Source organism: Hibiscus syriacus, unplaced genomic scaffold (assembly GCF_006381635.1).
Source record: "Hibiscus syriacus cultivar Baekdansim isolate YM2019G1 unplaced genomic scaffold, ASM638163v2 tig00110556_pilon, whole genome shotgun sequence".
NCBI lineage: Eukaryota > Viridiplantae > Streptophyta > Magnoliopsida > Malvales > Malvaceae > Hibiscus > Hibiscus syriacus.
The window spans coordinates 2,116,232-2,136,448 of record NW_024062779.1 but is presented as its reverse complement, the minus strand read 5'-3'; the positions used below and the strand labels follow the sequence as shown (position 1 = coordinate 2,136,448).

Below are 20,217 nucleotides of genomic sequence, written 5' to 3'. Positions count from 1 at the left end.
ATCAGATTTCTTATTGTTACAAGAAAATGGAGTTTTTTACGCATGATTGGTTTAGAAATTAAATCAGATTTCTCATTGTTATATCAGATTTCTTATTGATTCTTAGTAAGATTACATGAGGATGGTGAACCCCCCCCCCCCAAAAAAAAAAAAAACGCACACACACATTAAATATCCCTCTAAACCATCTGGATTATTGGATGGTGATCCATGAAATGGCATTGGGGTTCATACGGGTGCACGTTGGGAGTAATATTAGGTTGCCTCTGAAACGGTGGAACTTGGAAGAAAGTGCTTTGAATCACACAAGGTGGCCATGATTTTCCATTGAATGGGATGTTACCCTTCGGGATCCTCCTCGAAGGGCAGCTGAGCTCTACCGTTGAGTGGTGTGACTAAGGAAGGAAGGCGGAATAGGTTCTCAGGTTTTTGGGGATTCTTCAGCGAGGACAGAAGGGATAGAGATGGATTTTTCAAAGCCTTAATTGATAATTCAATCCCAAGTTAACAAAAAGGAAAAAGATGTAGTTGATTCAAAATACACCTTTTCTAAGTCATCCTCGGATAGGAATGGTAAGGAAGCAGTCAAAGATCAGGCTTATATTGGACCTAATTTTGGTTTCAAAACTAAAATGTGGAAGATAACCCAATTGCAAATTTACAGTGTTAAGTGTAACAGATATAACGTCTCCATTTGAATAGTTACGTTGTATGACATTTGAATAGGATATTTTTCAAATAGGTCAATCTTTCTCTCAATGATTTGTGCCTCAGATTAGCATGTCATAAATAAAGACGGTGTCAGGATTGTAATTCAATGGGACAATATATAACTAAAAGTAGAAAATGAGAGAAACAAAATCAAAATAAATCAAATTTTGATGGCCTAAATACTACCTCCAACCTTACACATAGCTCCGTTCCTGATCATAAAGTCATATAATATTTGACGAGAGACATTCCCTCGATTTATTAGTCAATCTCATATCAATATGTCCAAACAGATAAGCCACGTATTAGTCCTCAAGCCAAAAATATTATTAGATGAGAGATCCCACGGGACATAGCAAATGCTAAAGTGCAACCTCACTCCTCAACCAAGAGCATGATATAGAACTTACATGCCCCAAATCATCCCTATATATTTATATTAGAGAGACGTTGTACCATCCATTTTGTCCCAATGCCCGCATTTTATTTATACCATGATAGCTCCACATGCTAGCTCAGAGTGAAGGGATGGTGGAGATCCAACACTAGATCATTTTTCCCTAAAGAAATTTACAAGTTATGATTGGAATGTCCCAAACGAGGCCACCTCCTTAGTAGGTCCTTTATTGTCATTCTTCACGTTTCTTCTTGACTTATGATCGTCTCTATTTGAACCTCCATCGAATTATTGTCAAGGTAATCTCATGTCTGTGAATCGTCCCTAACATTAAGCGCACCTAAATCCAATCCTCCACACCAAGAGTTTTTACATAAAATGATTCGAATGGTGTCAACAATGTTATATCGACAAGTCTTGTTCAACTGGTTTGTCGAAACCTAATGAAGCTAGTAAGCTAGAACATTTGGAATTTAAGGATGTTATGAGATAGTTCGGTGTCTCTAATACATGCCGAAAGATATTAATCTTTCTATAATTTTTTTTATTGAAATAAATCTATAACATTCGAAAACACAAAAGTTAGGAAATCATATAGTTTCAGTAACAATATAATATTGATATGAGTTGTCATGGGTGAAGGATAAAGTAACTATTTTTTTCTCTCTATATATATATTAAATTAATCTCATGTACTTTAATTAAATTAATAAAAAAAGGAAATACAATTTTATCATGACTAAACATAGACAACTCAACCCAAGTAAATGTTGAAACAAATTCTTTAAATACATATTTAAAAAAAAATCAATCAAATAAATCAGGTTTAGATCCTAAATCTATCCGCGCACAAATATTTAGAACAATCTATTTAAATATATTATTTTAATATAGAATAAAATAATAAATAAAAATGTTTTCTTTTTAAAAAAAGTAATTTATTTAGCTAAACAAAGGAAGGAAAGACGAGCGTCAGATTTTAAAAGGCATCAAACATACACTAGTTGCATGGATTTACTTTTTATGCAGCGTATAGATATAGATACGCGTACGAATAATCATTGGTGCATTGTTAAGGTTTCCATTGGAAAAACAAAAGAAATGGGGAGTTTTATTAGGTGTTAATGAGAGGAACACGATTCTCGGACAAAAAACCAGAAGGATCAGGTGTTAAAAGAGAGATGGATGGTCAATATCAGCCTGCCGCGTAGAGATTTCGTAGCCTTTTTCTTTTTAGTTCTTTGAGAGGAGACTAATAAGAAACAAAGAGAGCAAAATGTGGTACCCGAAGGGAAGTACGAGTACATCCATCAAGAAAGGAGGTGGCAATGGGCTGGTAGCGGTAGCCACTGATAAGGACAAAGGCAGCCAACATGCTTTCAGATGGGCTGTTGAACATCTTCTTTCCAAAAAGCCAAACCGTTGTTCTTATTCACGTTGTTAATAAAAATGGAGCCAGTATTTTTCAAAACCCTAATTCTGCTCGGTCGCTTATCTTCATTCTCCATTCTCATTATGTTTGTTCTGGTGCAGGTAACGGTAGCGACTCATCCAACTTGTTTTTGTACCCGAAAAGATGTACGTTTATGAATGGAACAAACAAATCCTCGTGTCTTTGACATTAGTTAACGTTGTGGTTTATTTATATGATTTGATGTGAGCTTGTCTCCTTTACGACACATACATTCTCTTGATGTCGTGCTTGAAGATTCAGATGTTGTAAAAGCATTGACAGAATATGTTTCTTATGCCGCAATTGAGAAATTGGTTCTGGGTGCCCCATCTCGAAGTGGAATCATGAGGTATTTCTTCCCAACTTGATAGCCGTACATGATGTTCATTTCAGCATTGAAATTCTTATGCGAAAATGACCGTTCTGCAGAAAATTCAGGGACGACGTACCGAGCTGTGTGTCGAAAGCTTCAAGTCTTCAACAGGTTTCTGCACCGTATATGTCATTTCGAAAGGAAAGGTATCTTCGGTAAGAAACGCCGTTCGTGCCGCCCCATTCGCCTCCCCATTACTTGATCAAATTAAGAAATCTACTAGCCGCAGCCAAGGGTTGTTTGTGAGCAAGCCCTCCCTGAGTAATCCTGGTTCAGGAAAAGGAGGTTTGTTTCCTTTCTACACTAATATCTCCTTTCAGTTTAGTTTCCATTTACATCTAGATTAATTGAGAAGGTAATATTTGCATCTTGACTATGCAGTAGATAATCGGTCAGCGAGCAAGCATCGGACTTCAATCGACCGCGGCTCCTGGCGAGTCTCGAGAAATAATCCTGTTAAGCAAAAGATGTTTGTTTTACGATGACATGAACTTGCTGGTGAACTAACCATCATCTTTACAAAATCAGGTTACCCCCTACAAGAGCCAGTCTAGCCAGAGCGTTCGCGGATTTATCCGAATCGGATACCGATATATCGTTTGTTAGCTCGGACCGACCAAGCACTGATTGTGGCTCTTCTTTTCTCTTTGATTCGTTCATCGACTCTATTCGGAATTTGCGGTTATCGAACTGCACAGATATTAGCGTTGGATCAATGCGTACAGGAATGAGGTGGGCTGACTGTAGTTCTCAATTCGATTTCTCACAACCGTCGATTGACAGTGGAAGATCATCTTGTTCATCGCAGAATCTGGTACGTTAATCAGGTTGTCTCCAATGGAAGACTAGATTTAAGATAGACACCTGCAGGTTCCATTCATCTCTTATCAAATTGAAGATCAATATTATTGAAAACAGAAGTTCGTTTGTTTTTGTCTGAATATTATCTTGTAATGCATGCAGAGAAGCAATTTCAGCAAAGCAACAGGTACAAGCATCAAGGATGTCATCTTTTTAGCCCTCCCACCGTGAAGTTTTCTGAATTGTAGTCTCACTAACCTCAGGCAATAGAGATAAAACAATGAAAAAAATCAAGAATAGCAGAGACTGGAAGAGGTACAACAAGCCGAGGAAGCTGCAATGACAGCCGTAGAGAAAGAGAAAGCCAAGTGCAAAGCAGCCGAATCAGTACAGAAACGAGTAGAATCGAAGCGAATGTTGGCTAATAAAAGAGGGGGAGGGAGCCCTAAGAGAAACTAGGAAATGAAGAGGATGTTGCAGATTCTATCCAACAGTAATATCAAATACAAAAGATACTCCATTGAGGAAATTGAGAAGGCAACAGAGAACTTCGCCCCCAATCGGAAAATTGGAGGAGGTTATGGTCCTGTCTTCAAGTGTTACCTTGAACAAACACAGGTTGCAGTTAAAGTTCTGCGACCAGATGCTGCTCAAGGGAGATTACAGTTTCTTCAAGAGGTAAACAAAAAAGCTTTAAACCTATAATCGATTAAGGGATTCTTTAAAGACATGAAATCATTTGAACATGATGATGTTGATTATTATTGATTTGCAGATTGAAGTACTGAGCTGCATACGCCATCCAAACATACTACTGCTTCTAGGAGCCTGCCCAGAGCATGGGATCCTAGTGTATGAATACATGCCATCGAGAATGGCACATTTGAAGAGATGCTGGACCCTGCAGTGACCGACTGGTCTGCTGAAGACACCTTTTCAATGGCCAAACTAGCAATACGATGTGCCGAACTGAGATGGCAAGACAGGCCCGATCTCGACAAGGAAGTGTTACCGGAACTGACTCGACTCAAAGAGATTGCTGAAGAGAACATGCCCCCTAGTTGTTTTGCTGATAGTGAGGGAGCTTCACCTACACATGACTAAGCTTCTTTTTTTATCAAAAGAAACAAGCATAAAGAGATAGTATTACTGCAACTGTTGCTCTTAATTCCAAACTATTTCATCTTGAATGTATGCCCCCCCCCCCTTTTCCCTACTTTGAATCTTCGTGAAGAAGAGAGAAAGTACTAGTATTCATTCTTCCCGTACTAATACTTTCTTTTACCTGAAATTCAAAGTATTATTCAATGGCTAAACTCTCGAGATAACGTTCTCGAATAAATTAATTCACGAGATAATGCACTCCTCAGATTAATTGCTCAAATAGGGTGAAATCTACAGTGTTGCTCGTAGGTCGTCATGCCATCCGGGCGACCTACTAGGTCGCCATGTCTTCCCGGCGAGCTATGAGAGAGATTGCATGTGTCATGCACGTTCCAACACGTTGGGCATCCGAAGCCATCCGACCGAGGGCATCCGACCGAGGGCATCCGAGCGAGCTATGCGAGGGCATCCGAGGGCAAGAGGAATCACGCGAGGAGCAGGAGGAGTGCATGGCGACCTACAAGGTCGCCAGGAGTGCATGGCGACCTACAAGGTCGCCAGGAGTGCATGGCGACCTACAAGGTCGCCCGGAGTGCATGGCGACCTATGCTGGGAAGCTGCCACGCCGTAGGTCGCCCAGAAGGCATGGCGACCTACGGCCAACACTGTGCAATTCGCCCTATTTGAGCAATTAATCTTGGGAGTACGTTATATCGTTAAATAAACAATTCGAGAACATTATCTCGAAAATTTTGCCTTCAATGGCTAAACTCTCGAGATAACGTTCTCGAATAAATTAATTCACGAGATAATGCACTCCTCAGATTAATTGCTCAAATAGGGTGAAATCTACAGTGTTGCTCGTAGGTCGTCATGCCATCCGGGCGACCTACTAGGTCGCCATGTCTTCCCGGCGAGCTATGAGAGAGATTGCATGTGTCATGCACGTTCCAACACGTTGGGCATCCGAAGCCATTCGACCGAGGGCATCCGACCGAGGGCATCCGAGCGAGCTATGCGAGGGCATCCGAGGGCAAGAGGAATCACGCGAGGAGCAGGAGGAGTGCATGGCGACCTACAAGGTCGCCATGGCGACCTACAAGGTCGCCAGGAGTGCATGGCGACCTACAAGGTCGCCCGGAGTGCATGGCGACCTATGCTGGGAAGCTGCCACGCCGTAGGTCGCCCAGAAGGCATGGCGACCTACGGCCAACACTGTGCAATTCGCCCTATTTGAGCAATTAATCTTGGGAGTACGTTATATCGTTAAATAAACAATTCGAGAACATTATCTCGAAAATTTTGCCATTATTCAATACCCATTAATTTATTTTAATTTTTTTAATCCTTTTTCTAGAACTCGGTTGAGTTTTCTACAAATATTTTTGACTTTTTTTTCCCTTGAATTAGAATTGATTTTTTATTTTTAATTAATATTAAGAATATCATTTATTTTTTAAATAATCATTTAAATATTAGTATAATTGGATTTAGTTTTAATTCATTTCACTTCTTTACTCGCCTCTACTTTCACCTACGTTTGGGGCAACCAACTGCATATGGGTCCACTAATTTATAGAAGAGAACTTTAGGCCTTTTCTAAGTTAGCAATTTGGGCTTATTAAATGATCAGTGGGGGGGGGAACTAAACCCCAGCAGAATTTTATATATCTCTGGTTGTCCTATACGTTTCCCCAGAATTGTAGGTTTTTCAGCGGTGCTTCTTTCAATCGTTGCAAGGAAATGGAAGAACCTGCGACACCAACAGCCGTTCCTCAAAAGCTTAGTGGCAGAGACAACGGCAGCAAAACAAAGAGGAAGATCCCGATACCCCAAGAACTAATATTCCATTACCAAACCCAAGGCCTGGATGCCCAACAAGCTTCCGTCAAAGTCATTGAGGATCTCCAGAATATGGTAATGAGGGTCGTGTCGTCCAACTCCAAGCCCAAGAAAGACAAGTTCTTGATCGACGCTTCGAGAAAGATGGACAGTCTCAACAACAGGCTAGCTGTTGTGGATATGAAGCTCGACTCCAAGCCTGGCTATTTGGAGACTTTCGTAATTGGGGTTTCTTCCGGGGCTGCTTTAAGTGGCATCACCAGTGTTTTGCCTCATGTTTTTGAGGGTATTGCCCAGATTTGGTCTTCTGTTAGGACTGCTACCAAGCCTTCTTCTTAAATGTGTTTTACATTTAATTTTCTAGATAGAGTTTTATTTTGTTTTATCTGGCTTATGTTGGTTTGGGAATTTGTGTTAAGAGAACTTCAATGCTACTGAACTAGAATCAAATTTTAGAAATTTCTGCTCATATTTATGTAAGTATGTATTATACATGATATTGTGGTGTACTCTGCTATGGTAGCTTGTTGAAGGTTATTGCAGGGTACTTTTTCACCTTTGGCCTACAACTTTTGCGTTTTGTTTTCGCATAGCATCTTCATTGGAATCTTCCCGGAGGTAACTGAAGCTTTACATACATTTTGAATTGCCTATGCTGCAGATGACAAACAATGTATGATAGGATTTGAATCTTGTGTGAAGTGGAATTGGTAGAATGGGTGAAAAGTAAGAGCTAATTTGCATGAGAATTGATCTTCCCATGCCCTACCCAGGAGGCAAATAATGATGGTTTTGTTTATGTATGCTTCCCAGTTGAAGAATTCAAGCAGTTGGGTTTATAAAACTATGGTGACATTTGAGTTGATAGTTTTTACTTCCCTTGAAAAGAGTGACCAACTTCAGAACTTGGGTGTTCATGCGATTGGGGTACCGGAGAACATAGATTTGGATTTAGAAAAGATTGTTTTTTCTCCTTTCCATAAGCTTATTGAGAGCCAATTTGGTGAGGCGCCAAGCCAGTGATCAGACAGCAAGACACTGCAATGATAATGTGTTCATCAGGTTCTAGGGGGTATTAGCAAGGGGTTGTATTAACTCATGGGAATTTAATAGTGTTGAAAATTGGTACATCAAATTGTATCAATTGTCAACATTATGGGTGGCAATTTGGTGGCATTAATGGGATGACAAAATTGGTCAAATTTGGTTATCAAATTGTTGAAAATTTTGGATGGTAAAACTATGTAATTAGTCATTGTAATTTAGGGTATTTATAAATTAGTCCTTAAAGCTTCAACTATAAATACCTTAGTTCATTTAGCTTCAAAATCATCACAAAGCATTCTAGTTTTCTTCCAATACTAGAGAGATTTTAGAGAGTTTCTTAAGAGTTGTTTACTCCTTTTTATCTAGAGAGATTTATCATTGTTTTCTCCTTGGTAGATCGAGAGAGGTTGTAATTCCTATTTTCTCATAGTGAAATTCTTCTACCGTTGCCTGTGGTTTTTACCCTAAATTTTTAGAGGTTTTCCACGTAAATTTTGTGTCTCTTTTATCTTTATTTTTATTTTCTCAAATTATCAGTTGTGATTTTGCTCTATCTGATAGCCGTCTTTCGCAACAATTGGTATCAGAGCTAGATTAGAGTATGTAATATTTGCTTATTGTCTTTGTGGTTGCAACCAAAAGGTGGATCCTCCAACATAAGAAAGTAAAAAGTTATTACCCATTCTTTGAAGGTTCTAGAGAACTATTCACGATAGTGAAATAGTGGGAGCTATCCGTAAACGAAGCAATGGCAACGAAATTTGATATTGAAAAGTTCAATGAGAGAAATTTCTCATTGTGGAAATTGAAGATGAAGGTCATCCTGAGGAAAGACGGTTGTCTAGCAGCTATCAGCGAAAGGCCGGTAGATTTCACAGACGACAACAAATGGATCGAAATGGACGGAAATGCTATGGCAAACTTTCATTTAGCATTAGCAGATGAAGTATTGTCAAGTATCGAGGAGAAGAAAACAGCTAAGGAGATATGGAATCATCTCATCAAACTGTACGAGGCCACATCGTTGCACATTAAATTTTCCTTAAGAGAAAATTGTACACTCTCCGTATGCCAGAATTTACTTCAGTGACGGAACACTTAAATACACTGAACACTTTATTTTCTCAGCTTACATCCTTAAGCTGTAAAATAGGAGAACAAGAATGTGCTGAACTTCTACTTCAAAGTCTACCGGATTCATATGATCAACTCATCATCAACTTGACAAACAGTAATGTCACCAGTCTAGTCTTCGATGACGTTGCAGCTGTTGTTCTACAAGAAGAAAATCGACGCAATAACAAGGAAGACATACAAGTAAATTTGCAACAAGCAGAAGTGTTGACAACGATGAGAACGATGAGAGGGAGATCAACAGAACGTGGCCAAAGCAGCAGTCACAAACATGGTAGATCGAAGTCGAGAAGCAAGAAGAATTTAAAGTGTTACAACTGTGGAAAGAATGGTCACTTGAAGAATGATTGTTGGAGTCTAAATAAAAACTCCAATCCACAAGGCAATACCGCAAACACTTCAGATGATGGAGATGCTCTATGTTGTGAAGCGTCAACCACCGTGGAAGGAAGAAAACGATTTGCAGATATATGGCTCATTGATTCGGGAGCAACATATCACATGACCTCAAGAAGAGAATGGTTCCATTATTATGAACCTGTCTCATGAGGATCTGTGTATAGTTGCAATGATCATGCCTTAGATATCGTTGGCGTGGGAACCATCAAATTGAAGATGTATGATGGAACAATTAAAGTTGTTCGAGATGTGCGGCACGTGAAAGGTCTGAAGAAAAATTTATTATCCTACGGATTGTTGGATAATAATGCTAGCAAGATTGAAACACGGAAAGGAATCATGAAGGTGTTCCGTGGAGCGCTTGTGGTGCTGAAAGGTGAAAAGATAGCTGCAAACTTGTACATGCTGAAGGGAGAGATATTGCTAGAAGCAGAAGCCTCTGTTGCCTCATGTAGTTCAGATTCTACAATGCTATGGCATAAGAAACTTGGACACATGTCAGAACAAGGAATGAAAGTCCTTATGGAGCAAAAGCTACTTCCAGGCTTAACAAAGGTATCACTTACTTTATGTGAGCATTACATAACAAGTAAGCAGCACCGGTTGAAATTCAACACATCAAATTCTAGAGGCAAAAGTGTTCTAGAACTGGTTCACTCTGACGTATGGCAAGCACCAGTTACATCCCTAGGCGGAGCAAAATATTTTGTCTCATTTATTGATGACTACTCTAGGAGATGTTGGGTGTACCCTATTAAGAAGAAGTCCGATGTCTTTTCAACTTTCAAAATCTTCAAAGCGCGGGTGAAACTTGATTCTGGAAACAAAATCAAGTGTTTCAGAACAGATAATGGAGGAGAATACACAAGTGAAGAATTTGATGACTTTTGCAGGAAAGAAGACATCAAAAGACAGTTCACAGTGGCGAACACTCCTCAACAAAATAGAGTGACAGAGCAGATGAACAGAACCTTATTAGAAAGAACAAGAGCAATGTTGAGGGATGCAGGCCTAGAAAAATCATTATGGGCAGAAACAGTCAATACCGCCTGTTATTTGGTGAATCGAGCTCCATCAACTGCAATAGAGCTGAAGACACCAATGGAGATGTGGACTGGTAAACCAGCTGATTATTCAAACCTCCATGTATTTTGAAGTATTGTGTATGTGATGTACAACTCCCAAGAAATTTCAAAGCTGGATCCAAAATCCAGGAAATACAAATTCTTGGGGTATGCTGATGGTGTAAAGGGGTATCGCTTGTGGGATCCTACTACCCGTAAAGTGATCATTAGCAGGGATGTTATCTTTGTAGAAGATAAGTTACAAAGAAAAGAAGATGATGATAGCGCTGAAAAGTCAGAGACTACACAGATACATGTGGAAAATGAGGTTGAACAAGGAGATTCTTCTGAAGCAGAACCAGCACATGATGAACAAGAACCTGGGAGTTCTGAAGCTCCAACAACTCGTCAATCAGATCGTGTGAGAAGACGTCCCAATTGGCACTCAGATTATGTTATAGAATGTAATATTGCATACTGCCTTTTAACAGAGGACGGTGAGCCATCAACATACCAGGAGGCAATACACAACTCAGATGTTTCACTGTGGATGATGGCAATGCAAGAAGAAATCGAAGCCCTTCATAAAAATAATACATGGGACCTTGTGCCACTACCACAAGGAAGGAAGCCAATTGGTAACAAATGGGTTTTCAAAATCAAGCGAAATGGTGACGATCAAGTGGAGAGGTATCGTGCAAGACTGGTGGTCAAAGGATATGCTCAAAAAGAATGTATTGATTTCAATGAAATATTTTCTCCTGTGGTTTGACTAACAACAGTTCGAGTAGTTTTGGCAATGTGTGCTACATTGGACTTACATCTAGAGCAGCTAGATGTTAAAACAGCTTTTCTTCATGGAAATCTTGAAGAAGAAATTTATATGCTCAAGCCTAAAAGTTTTGAAGAAAAAGAAAAGAACTTGTTTGCAGGTTGAACAAATCTCTGTACGGTCTAAAGCAGACGCTGAGGTGTTGGTATAAGAGATTTGATTCCTTCATTATGTGCCTTGGATACAACAGACTTAATGCAGACCCTTGTGCTTATTTCAAGAGGTCTGGTGATAACGATTTTGTTCTATTGCTGTTGTATGTGGATGACATGTTGGTTGCAGGACCCAACAAAGATCATATTGAAGAATTGAAGGCACAACTGGCTAGGGAATTTGAAATGAAGGACTTGGGATCAGCAAACAAGATTCTAGGGATGCAAATTCACCGAGACATAAGTAATAGGAAGATTTGGCTTTCACAAAAGAATTACTTGAAGAAAATCTTGTCACGATTTAGCATGCAAGATTGTAAGCCAATTTCTACCCCTCTTCCTATTAACTTCAAATTATCCTCCAGTATGAGTCCTAGCAGTGAAGAAGAGAGGATGGAGATGTCTCGAGTACCGTATGCATCAGCAGTGGGAAGTTTAATGTTCGCTATGTTATGCACAAGGCCAGACATTGCACAAGCAGTGGGAGTGGTTAGTCGGTACATGACGAATCCAGGCAAAGAGCATTGGAATATTGTAAAGAGGATCCTAAGATACATCAAAGGGACCTCAAATGTTGCATTATGTTACGGAGGATCAAACTTACTAATCAATGGGTATGTAGATTCTGACTATGCAGGGGATTTGGATAAAAGCAAATCTACTACAGGATATGTGTTCAAAATTGCTGGTGGAGCTGTAAGCTGGGTTTCAAAATTGCAGTCAGTTGTGGCTACGTCTACAACAGAGGCAGAATATGTAGCAGCTACACAAGCCAGTAAAGAAGCAATTTGGTTGAAGATGCTATTGGAGGAGCTTGGGCACAATCAAGAGTATGTCTCTCTGTTTTGTGACAGTCAAAGCGCCTTGCATCTAGCAAGGAATCCAGCATTTCATTCAAGGACTAAGCACATACAAGTTCAGTACCATTTCATTCGTGAAAAGGTGGAAGAAGGAATGGTAGATATGCAGAAGATCCATACCAAAGACAACATAGCAGATTTCATGACGAAGGCAATCAATGCTGATAAATTTACCTGGTATCGATCCTCCTGTGGCCTGTTAGAAACGTAAGCAACATGAAAGGTACAAGGTAAAAAGAATGGTGTGAAGATATGATTGTTCCAATCAAATCTTCAAGTGGGAGATTGTTGAAAATTGGCAAACCAAATTGCATCAATTGTCAACATTATGGGTGGCAATTTGGTGGCATTAATGGGATGGCAAAATTGGTCAAATTTGGCCACCAAATTTTTGAAAATTTTGGATGGTAAAACTATGCAATTAGTCATTGTAATTTAGGGTATTTACAAATTAGTCCTTAAAGCTTCAACTATAAATACCCTAACTCATTTAGCTTCAAAACCATCCCAAAGCATTCTAGCTTTCTTCCAATACTAGAGAGATTTTAGAGAGTTTCTTGAGAGTTGTTTTCTCCATTTTATCTAGAGAGAATTATCATTGTTTTCTCCTTGGTAGATCGAGAGAGGTTGTAATTCCTATTTTCTCATAGTGAAATTCTTCTACCGTTGCCCGTGGTTTTTACCCTAAATTTTTTAGGGGTTTTCCACGTAAATTTTGTGTCTCTTTTATCTTCATTTTTATTTTCTCAAATTATCAGTTGTGATTTTACTCTATCCGATAACCGTCTTCCGCAACAAATAGCAACGGTTGAGCTATTTGTAAAATCTGAGGCTTCATGGTACAAATATCCAAGTTCAAAGAATGTTTTTTGGTTGTGATTTCTGTGTTCCATATATATAGATTATCACTTTTTGTGGTCAGACTGTTAGCATTGGTTATTACCCATCGTACGCGTCAGCTCAAAGTGAAAATGGCAACTTCCATGAAATTCTGCTCACTCACATTTTCAATGGACAACGGTAACTTCGTTGGTAACCACCACACGCTCAAACCAAGCCCGTAAATTAGCAAGTGTAACTTATGAAATGTCATAGGATCTCAAAATTTGGAGATCCTATATTTTTTATTTTTCCTACTACACAAACGTGTAAAGAAAATTCAATAAAAAAAAGCTTAATTTCACATGTTTAGGATTTTTATTTTATTTTATAAACAATAATCGTAATATAATTAATTTTGATATTTTATAACTTCATCGTATTATAAATTTTTTTAAAGGTATCGGAGGACCTCGAACTTGTCGCTTTCTCTTCCTAACTAAATCTCCACCTCCATTCCAAACTGCTTCCCTCTGTTGGGTTTCCTTTTAAGCTGAATCCGCATAGGATTTGTAGACTGTTGCTTCTCATGGAAACCCTCGCTTGTATAAGCACGAAGATAAACATTCAACTGCTCATGCCCCCCACAAGTTATCGAGTGTTCTTGGACCCAAATCCAACTTCTTGCAAAATGGTCCTATATAAACTAGCTCGAACAAAGAAATTTTAGTCAAAGCTTCTGCTTCAGATAATAGCGACAGTTCCACCTGCACTCTCTCAGAAAGTGAGTAAATTCTCTTAGAGACGAAGCTCGCCATCCCAAGAATCGGAGAGAAGTAATTGAGAATAGAAAGAGAGTATAACTTTTTGGACGAATTGACTGACCATCGAGACGACGAAGAGCGACGCTCTTTTCGTCCTTTGTTAAGATCCAAAGGATGATGGACTTATCGTGTGCGGAGGTGATAATCTGTCGAATTAATCTATGAAAGTGGCAATGGCGATAACCATGTTTGTGTCGGCGCCCATGGTGCCAAAGAGAACCAATCATTCAACCATTTTCCAAGGCGTTTGGGAGGTAATGGCTGCTATTAGGATTTTTAAAGAGAAAGTTTTACCCTATTTCTTAACTATTTTCCTCTCTTTTTTCCGACATAGAACTTGATAATTAAAAAATTATCACATCATAACAACGTTACAAGATTAGTGACACTGTTACAAAATTAGTGACGGGTTGAAAAAAAAAACTCAATGTATAAAATTGAGTGATTAAATTAAAAAAATTTAATACACAATAAATGAAATATAAAATAAAATAAATTTAATAACAAAATTTACAATTTACCCTATTATTTTAGTTAATAAGTTATTAAATAAGTTTAGAAGTGGCAAGTACAAAAGCTATATAAGTAATTAAGCCTATATATAAAACCCAAAACAAACTTATTGCTGAGACTATTTTTTTGTTTTGATAGAAAGTAGGCCTCGCTAAAAACCTTCTTTAATCCCTGCCATGTTATGAAGGTAACATGAAGGAACAAAGGAGGAAAAGAGTGCCAAGAAACTTTTATTTACAAGAGCCAAATTACAAAGACTGAACAAACTCCTAGACTTTCTGCTGAAGAACATAAGACTTAAAACAAACCACCTAACAAACAGGAAAATACACTCCTACTAATCAACACAATCAAATAACCCAAAAATCACCCTATCCCATCTTTAGCTAATTTGTCAGCTTCCCAGTTTGCCGCCCTCAAAATATGCCTAAATATAATATCTTTTCCAGTCAAAAGCGAAACTATATCCTTCACCAAGGATAGATGCAAAGGGGGGACTATTTATCTATAGAAGTATATAACATGCATGGTCAAGTTTTCATTTGAATGTTATGTGATAAACAAAACACAAAATTCAAATCAATCCGGATGAGCAGCAGTTAAGAATCATCTTCCTCGACATCACTTGGTCACACGGTAACTCTGCATCACACAGAATATTAAAAACTCAATTTTCGTATGCCGTAAAAGATGAAATATGTGTGACAAACTGAAAAATGAAATACTGGCACATCCAGTCAAGCATCCCATGGCTCATCAAAAATATCATAACTAAAACGCATGAATCAAGAAGTAAGAACCAATACCTTCACCCGTTTGAGGAGGTCCTTGGCCTTGGCATCAGTGGTGAAGTGATTGCGTACCGGCTGGAGATACATGAATCATAAGAAAATTAGATTCACAGCCATTTAAACTAAATAAGGTGTTCGACAACTTTGTATATAATATATCCATATACTAGCAAGCTATTCGAGTTCGACTCAGAAAAAAACTAGAATCTGATGAGCTCAAGCAGCTCAAGTTATTGATTAAACCAAATTCGAGAACCATAATATATCCTTACCTTTTAAGTACAAATCTTCAGAACAAAATATGAAAATAAAAGGTAAAATGTAAATTTAAATGACCATGCAAGGTCCGGTCCATCAAGCCATTACTTTGAGCAAAATTTTCTTTTTGGTATATAATACTAAAACTTGTTGACATTTTACCAACACTTTACTAACAGTCTTGGGCAACATTCATGGATGCAGCCTGCAGGATTATTACATCCAAAACAGGAAAATGAAAATTTGAATCCAGATGCTAAATACAGTGTTATTAAGGCATTCACCTATATCAAAACCACCTCAAAACAAGCCCTTTCAGCCTATGAAGCCTGGTGCAGCTAATCAGGTAGGTCTCAAATTTTTACATGACTTACATCCAACCAAAATGATTTAGACAGAGGCTGTCTGTTAGTAACTGGACTCGGTTGCATTAGGGTAGTGTTGACATAGGGTTTTAAGTATTTTCTTCAAGCATTACCAAGTTATTAGCAGGAGGGGTAAAATAAGTCGAAGGTAGTGATTACTTACCTGTAGTATCTTGTTTAAAGCTTTAGAGAGAGCAGGCTTCAAATCACCAGGATGCAATTGTCCACTCTCATAGTCAGAAACAAGATCCCCAAAATCTTTATAAGTCCTGAATGAAAAAATAACACATCAGTGCAACGCCATTCCAAAATTGTGTGATAATGAAAAAGTATAAATGGTTTGTTTTGAGGAATTCTGAAACTTCAAGTGTCGACGCATAGGCATTAATTTACAAAAATGCCCACACATTCTCATGTGGAATATAAATGAAGATATTGAACTACTAACTTGTCACCACCATTGTCTGCACTGCGCTCCACCTTGAACTCATTAAACCATGGGAATATGATGTATTTGACATATTCCAAACAAGGGTTCCCCTCAACAATTTTAGGGGGGCAGTATGCCTTCTTTATTTTCACATTCACTTCTGCCTGTGGCAAGAATCATAAGAAAGCATTAGCCTACAACTCAAAAACGCAGATATTAATCCCCTCGGGTTAAAGATAGACTACCTCCTCATCTTCCATGAATATTGATGATGATGGGTCACTTTTGGACATTTTCTCTTGTCCTTGCTGGAGACCAGGAAGCATATCTGAACGTCATGAAAACCAAGAGCAACTAAGATATAAAGGAAAAAGGAAATGAAAAAGAACCAAATTATAGATACTGAAGAAGGACAATACGATGAGACAAAATGATTGGTTTGTTTTTCCTCTTTATGTCATCACAGTACTCTCTTGCAAGCACATTAACCTTCCTTTGATCCATGCCTAGCTGGCAAATGTCCGCCTGTCCACATAAAGCAATTCCAGTTGCTTCAGATAAATAAAAGTTTGAATTTAACATTATAAGAAAACATATGTACCTACAGCTCCTAAAAAATAGTCCAGAATGAACTGCAGAAAAATGAAGGAGATCTAAAGCAACCATTTCCATGCTGGAGATCCTCAACAGTCTTGACTTAAACTGTCAAACTAAAAATGGTTTTGTAGCAAGAATCTTATAGTACATTTGGATCTTCAGTAAAAATTTGAAACTTTTATTTATTTTGACATGATTGAAAAAACATGAATATATTAATAACATTGAGAGAAAAAATAAAAAGATAACGAATTATGTCCTAGAGACTTTATAGAACACTGGTTATCAGCAAGACTCGGATAAAGCTAGTGATACTGATAGAGACATTTGAGTAACTTGTTGAAAAACTTGGGAAACGAGTGAGTAGTGACACTTGCACATTCATTGAGATTTACATATAAATAAACTTGTCTAAAGTGCTCAAAAAGCCTAGGAATGGTAAAAGAATAAAATCCAAAACAGAAGAACCTTAAGGAAAAATATGTCAGCACACTGCATGCATGGGTAAAGAATTTGGGCGGCTGACAACTCATCTTGCTCACTACGGCCCATAATTTGACAACACCTAGAAAACAACAAATTTTATATTTGGAGACAGCAAAATAATTAATACAAATATTAAGGAAAAACAGAGAAAATTTATTTTCTGAGCCCTGCACCTCATTATCCTAGGAAGCTTGTTTCTGCGAGCTATATCCATCACTAGTGGCCAATACTCCGATGCCCTGGAGTTAATTTCATCTGAAGACCACAAGAATTCAACCTTTCCATTCAAGTCCATGCCAACTGCCTTCCAGATTTCAATCAAATACTGTCCAACTACTTTGATTTTCTTCAAGTCACCGCCCATTTTATTGTTTAGCTGTGCCAACCAATCTGCAATCCAAATTTTCACTCTACACCCAGCAGAGGTCAGTTTGTTGACATTTATTGCCTTCATAACTCCCTGTTTATACAACAAATAACAAAAGAAAATTTGGTGTAAGAGGGTGAAAAATATAAAAAGAAACACCATAAATCTAATTGTATTCAACACTGTCAAGACCAGAAGTTGCTACAAGGTTGTCAAGGAGAGCAGTATAAGAATAAACAAAGTAAATTACAGAAGCATGTTAGATCTGAAAACAATGAAAAAGTAAAAGCCCAGCAAGCAGCAAATAGAAATTGTTAAGAAATAGTTAAATCAGTAAAGAACTAGTAAGAAGCTAAATCTTTGAAGTCAAATTATCAGAGAAAGATAAATTTGTCAGATTTCAATTTGTTACATTCAGCTGGGAATAGTAAATAAATCCATAGTTAACTTTTCTGTATAAATCAAATCCAACAAAACAGTTGTTTCAGTTCTGAGATTCAATATGAGAAGAGCAGAAAATCTTGATAAAAAATACGACAACAATTCTAAAAAAAAAGGAAGAATACCTGAGCAATGTGCATTCTACCAGAAGGCTCGAAGCCATCATAGCAAATTGGTTCAGTTTTGTGAGTGAGAAGGTTTAACAGTTCATCCTCTTGAATACATTCTTCCCCTACGCTTCTTATAATCCTAAACCTTTCTTCTAAAATCATCCTGAAACCATAATTGAATAAATTGAACTCGGTTTTTATCTGAAATTACAACAAAAATTACTTACTGTGGAGTTAAAGAGGAGGGAGGTTGAGAGCTGATAGAAAGGGACTGCATTTCGGAGGATGGTGAGGTCTGATCGGCAGGTGATTGATCCGCCATCGGCTCAGTGTATTGCGACGGCGTTGGCAAAGAGTTTACAGCTACAAACTCGGCTAATCCAATCTTTGGTAAACCCTAGTGTTTGGAATTATTTTGGCTTAGTGCATGTGAAATCTCAGCCTTCGATTCGGCGGATTACGTATCCATATAAAAAGTTGGCTCTATATAATAAAAAGAGAAAATAATCTCAGTGACTGAAATTGTTTTATAATATACTATTTTAATTAATTTTTTTTAGATTTATCAAAATGATTAAAAAATTCGCAACGCGAATTTGTAAATCGCAACACAGAAGTCAAATTCGCAACACAAAAGTCAAATTCGTAACGCGAAATTTCAAATTCGCAACTGAATTTCAAATTCGCAACACGAATTTAATTTCGCAACAGGTTTTAGTTTCGCAACACAAATGTTTTGGGTATATAACAACGCAGCAGCAACAACTCATAACCTAAATCCCTAAATCGCAACTCATTCCATCTCCATCTATCACTCTCTCCGACGACATCCGTTCCAATATCCAACGACATCCTTCCCCATCTCTAATTTTTTTTACATAATTTTATTTCTATATAATTTTTCAATGATTTCTCTCCCAAATTATCAACAATCAACTTAATAAAGGTATGTTTTTCTCTAAGTTAGCGATGATATCTAGTTTATAGCTCGTTTGTTTAGTAAATTAATTTACAATTTGTAGAATGAAATCATCTAATGTTGATCATGTTTGGATAGATTTGTGTTTTGGAGGGTCATGGGAAAATGTTCATGGTGTTTTACAATGTGCATTTACCCATGAATCTTCAACTAAAACTGTTATTAAAAAAGTTAACTAATGAAACTCTAATGTTATGTGTTGCAAAGAAATTGAATTTAGAGCCTCTAAGTGGATTTAGGTTATCTTATCAGAGAAAATGTAAAGTTTATTTGTTAACCGACAATGAAGATGTTGAACGATTCATTGCTTACATTAGTGTTTCGCAAGAAGATGATGTTACATTGTATGTTGTTGAACCTAGAAGTAGTGAAGTTGGGTCAGTAGCGGGTAGTAATCAACTAAGTTCTTTAACCCCAGTTTATGGTGCTCACAATGTACAACGTTGTTATCAACCTCAAAATTTAATGGTTCCACTACAATTTCATCACCAAGAAAATTTTGTTTCACCACATTTCCAATACCAAACACAATCTCAAAACCCACAACCTTTTCCTAATCCAAATCTCAATCAACTTTCAGCACCAAATTCCGGTTTTCGTATTGACCAGTTAGACGATTATGAGCCAACAGAAAAAATTGTGAGTACTAGTCAGTATTCGAAATTTGATCTTGGTCAATACCCGGACTTTGATCTTGGTCAATACTCGGATTTTGATGATGTGATGGAAGAAGAAACATACCCTGCATGTAATGATTTTGATATTGGTCAATACCCAAATTTTGATGATGAAACAGCCGCTGTCGAGGAAGATGTTGTTGATGATAATGAGGAGGAAGTTACGACTGTGAATGAACATGTTGAACATCCATTCTGTAATTCATATAACCCTAAAGAAGAAAAAGAATAAGAAAAAGTCCTCGAAGAAAAGAAAAAGAAGAAGATGCCACGGGAGTATAACTGGAATATGTCAGAATTACTTCATATACCGGAAGAAGAGTTTGTAAAGATAGCAGTTGATTGTTACACAAAAGTTATTCGTATCAAGAAAGATGATTGTTTTGATACA

At 37.8% G+C, this 20,217-nt stretch overlaps 2 protein-coding genes and 1 pseudogene across 2 annotated transcripts; 2 read left to right on the top strand and 1 right to left on the bottom strand.

Moving 5' to 3' along the window:
* Window positions 1-2,384: 2,384 nt before the first annotated feature.
* LOC120131829 lies at window positions 2,385-4,645 on the top strand (annotated as a pseudogene).
* A 1,908-nt stretch (window positions 4,646-6,553) lies between these two features.
* On the top strand, window positions 6,554-7,020 carry LOC120131828. Its single transcript, XM_039148721.1, has one exon. The coding sequence runs from the start codon at window positions 6,583-6,585 to the stop codon at window positions 7,018-7,020; it is 438 nt and encodes a 145-aa protein (XP_039004652.1). The 5' UTR covers window positions 6,554-6,582.
* A 7,648-nt stretch (window positions 7,021-14,668) lies between these two features.
* On the bottom strand, window positions 14,669-18,538 carry LOC120131449 (tyrosine--tRNA ligase 1, cytoplasmic-like). The gene is made up of 10 exons (XM_039148440.1): window positions 18,398-18,538; window positions 18,186-18,333; window positions 17,426-17,712; window positions 17,235-17,331; window positions 16,589-16,694; window positions 16,415-16,497; window positions 16,188-16,333; window positions 15,903-16,008; window positions 15,132-15,191; window positions 14,669-14,967 (listed from the first exon to the last, which is right to left on the bottom strand). Exons 1-10 carry the CDS (start codon window positions 18,490-18,492, stop codon window positions 14,947-14,949), a joined length of 1,149 nt encoding a protein of 382 aa, XP_039004371.1. The 5' UTR covers window positions 18,493-18,538; the 3' UTR covers window positions 14,669-14,946.
* Window positions 18,539-20,217: the final 1,679 nt, after the last annotated feature.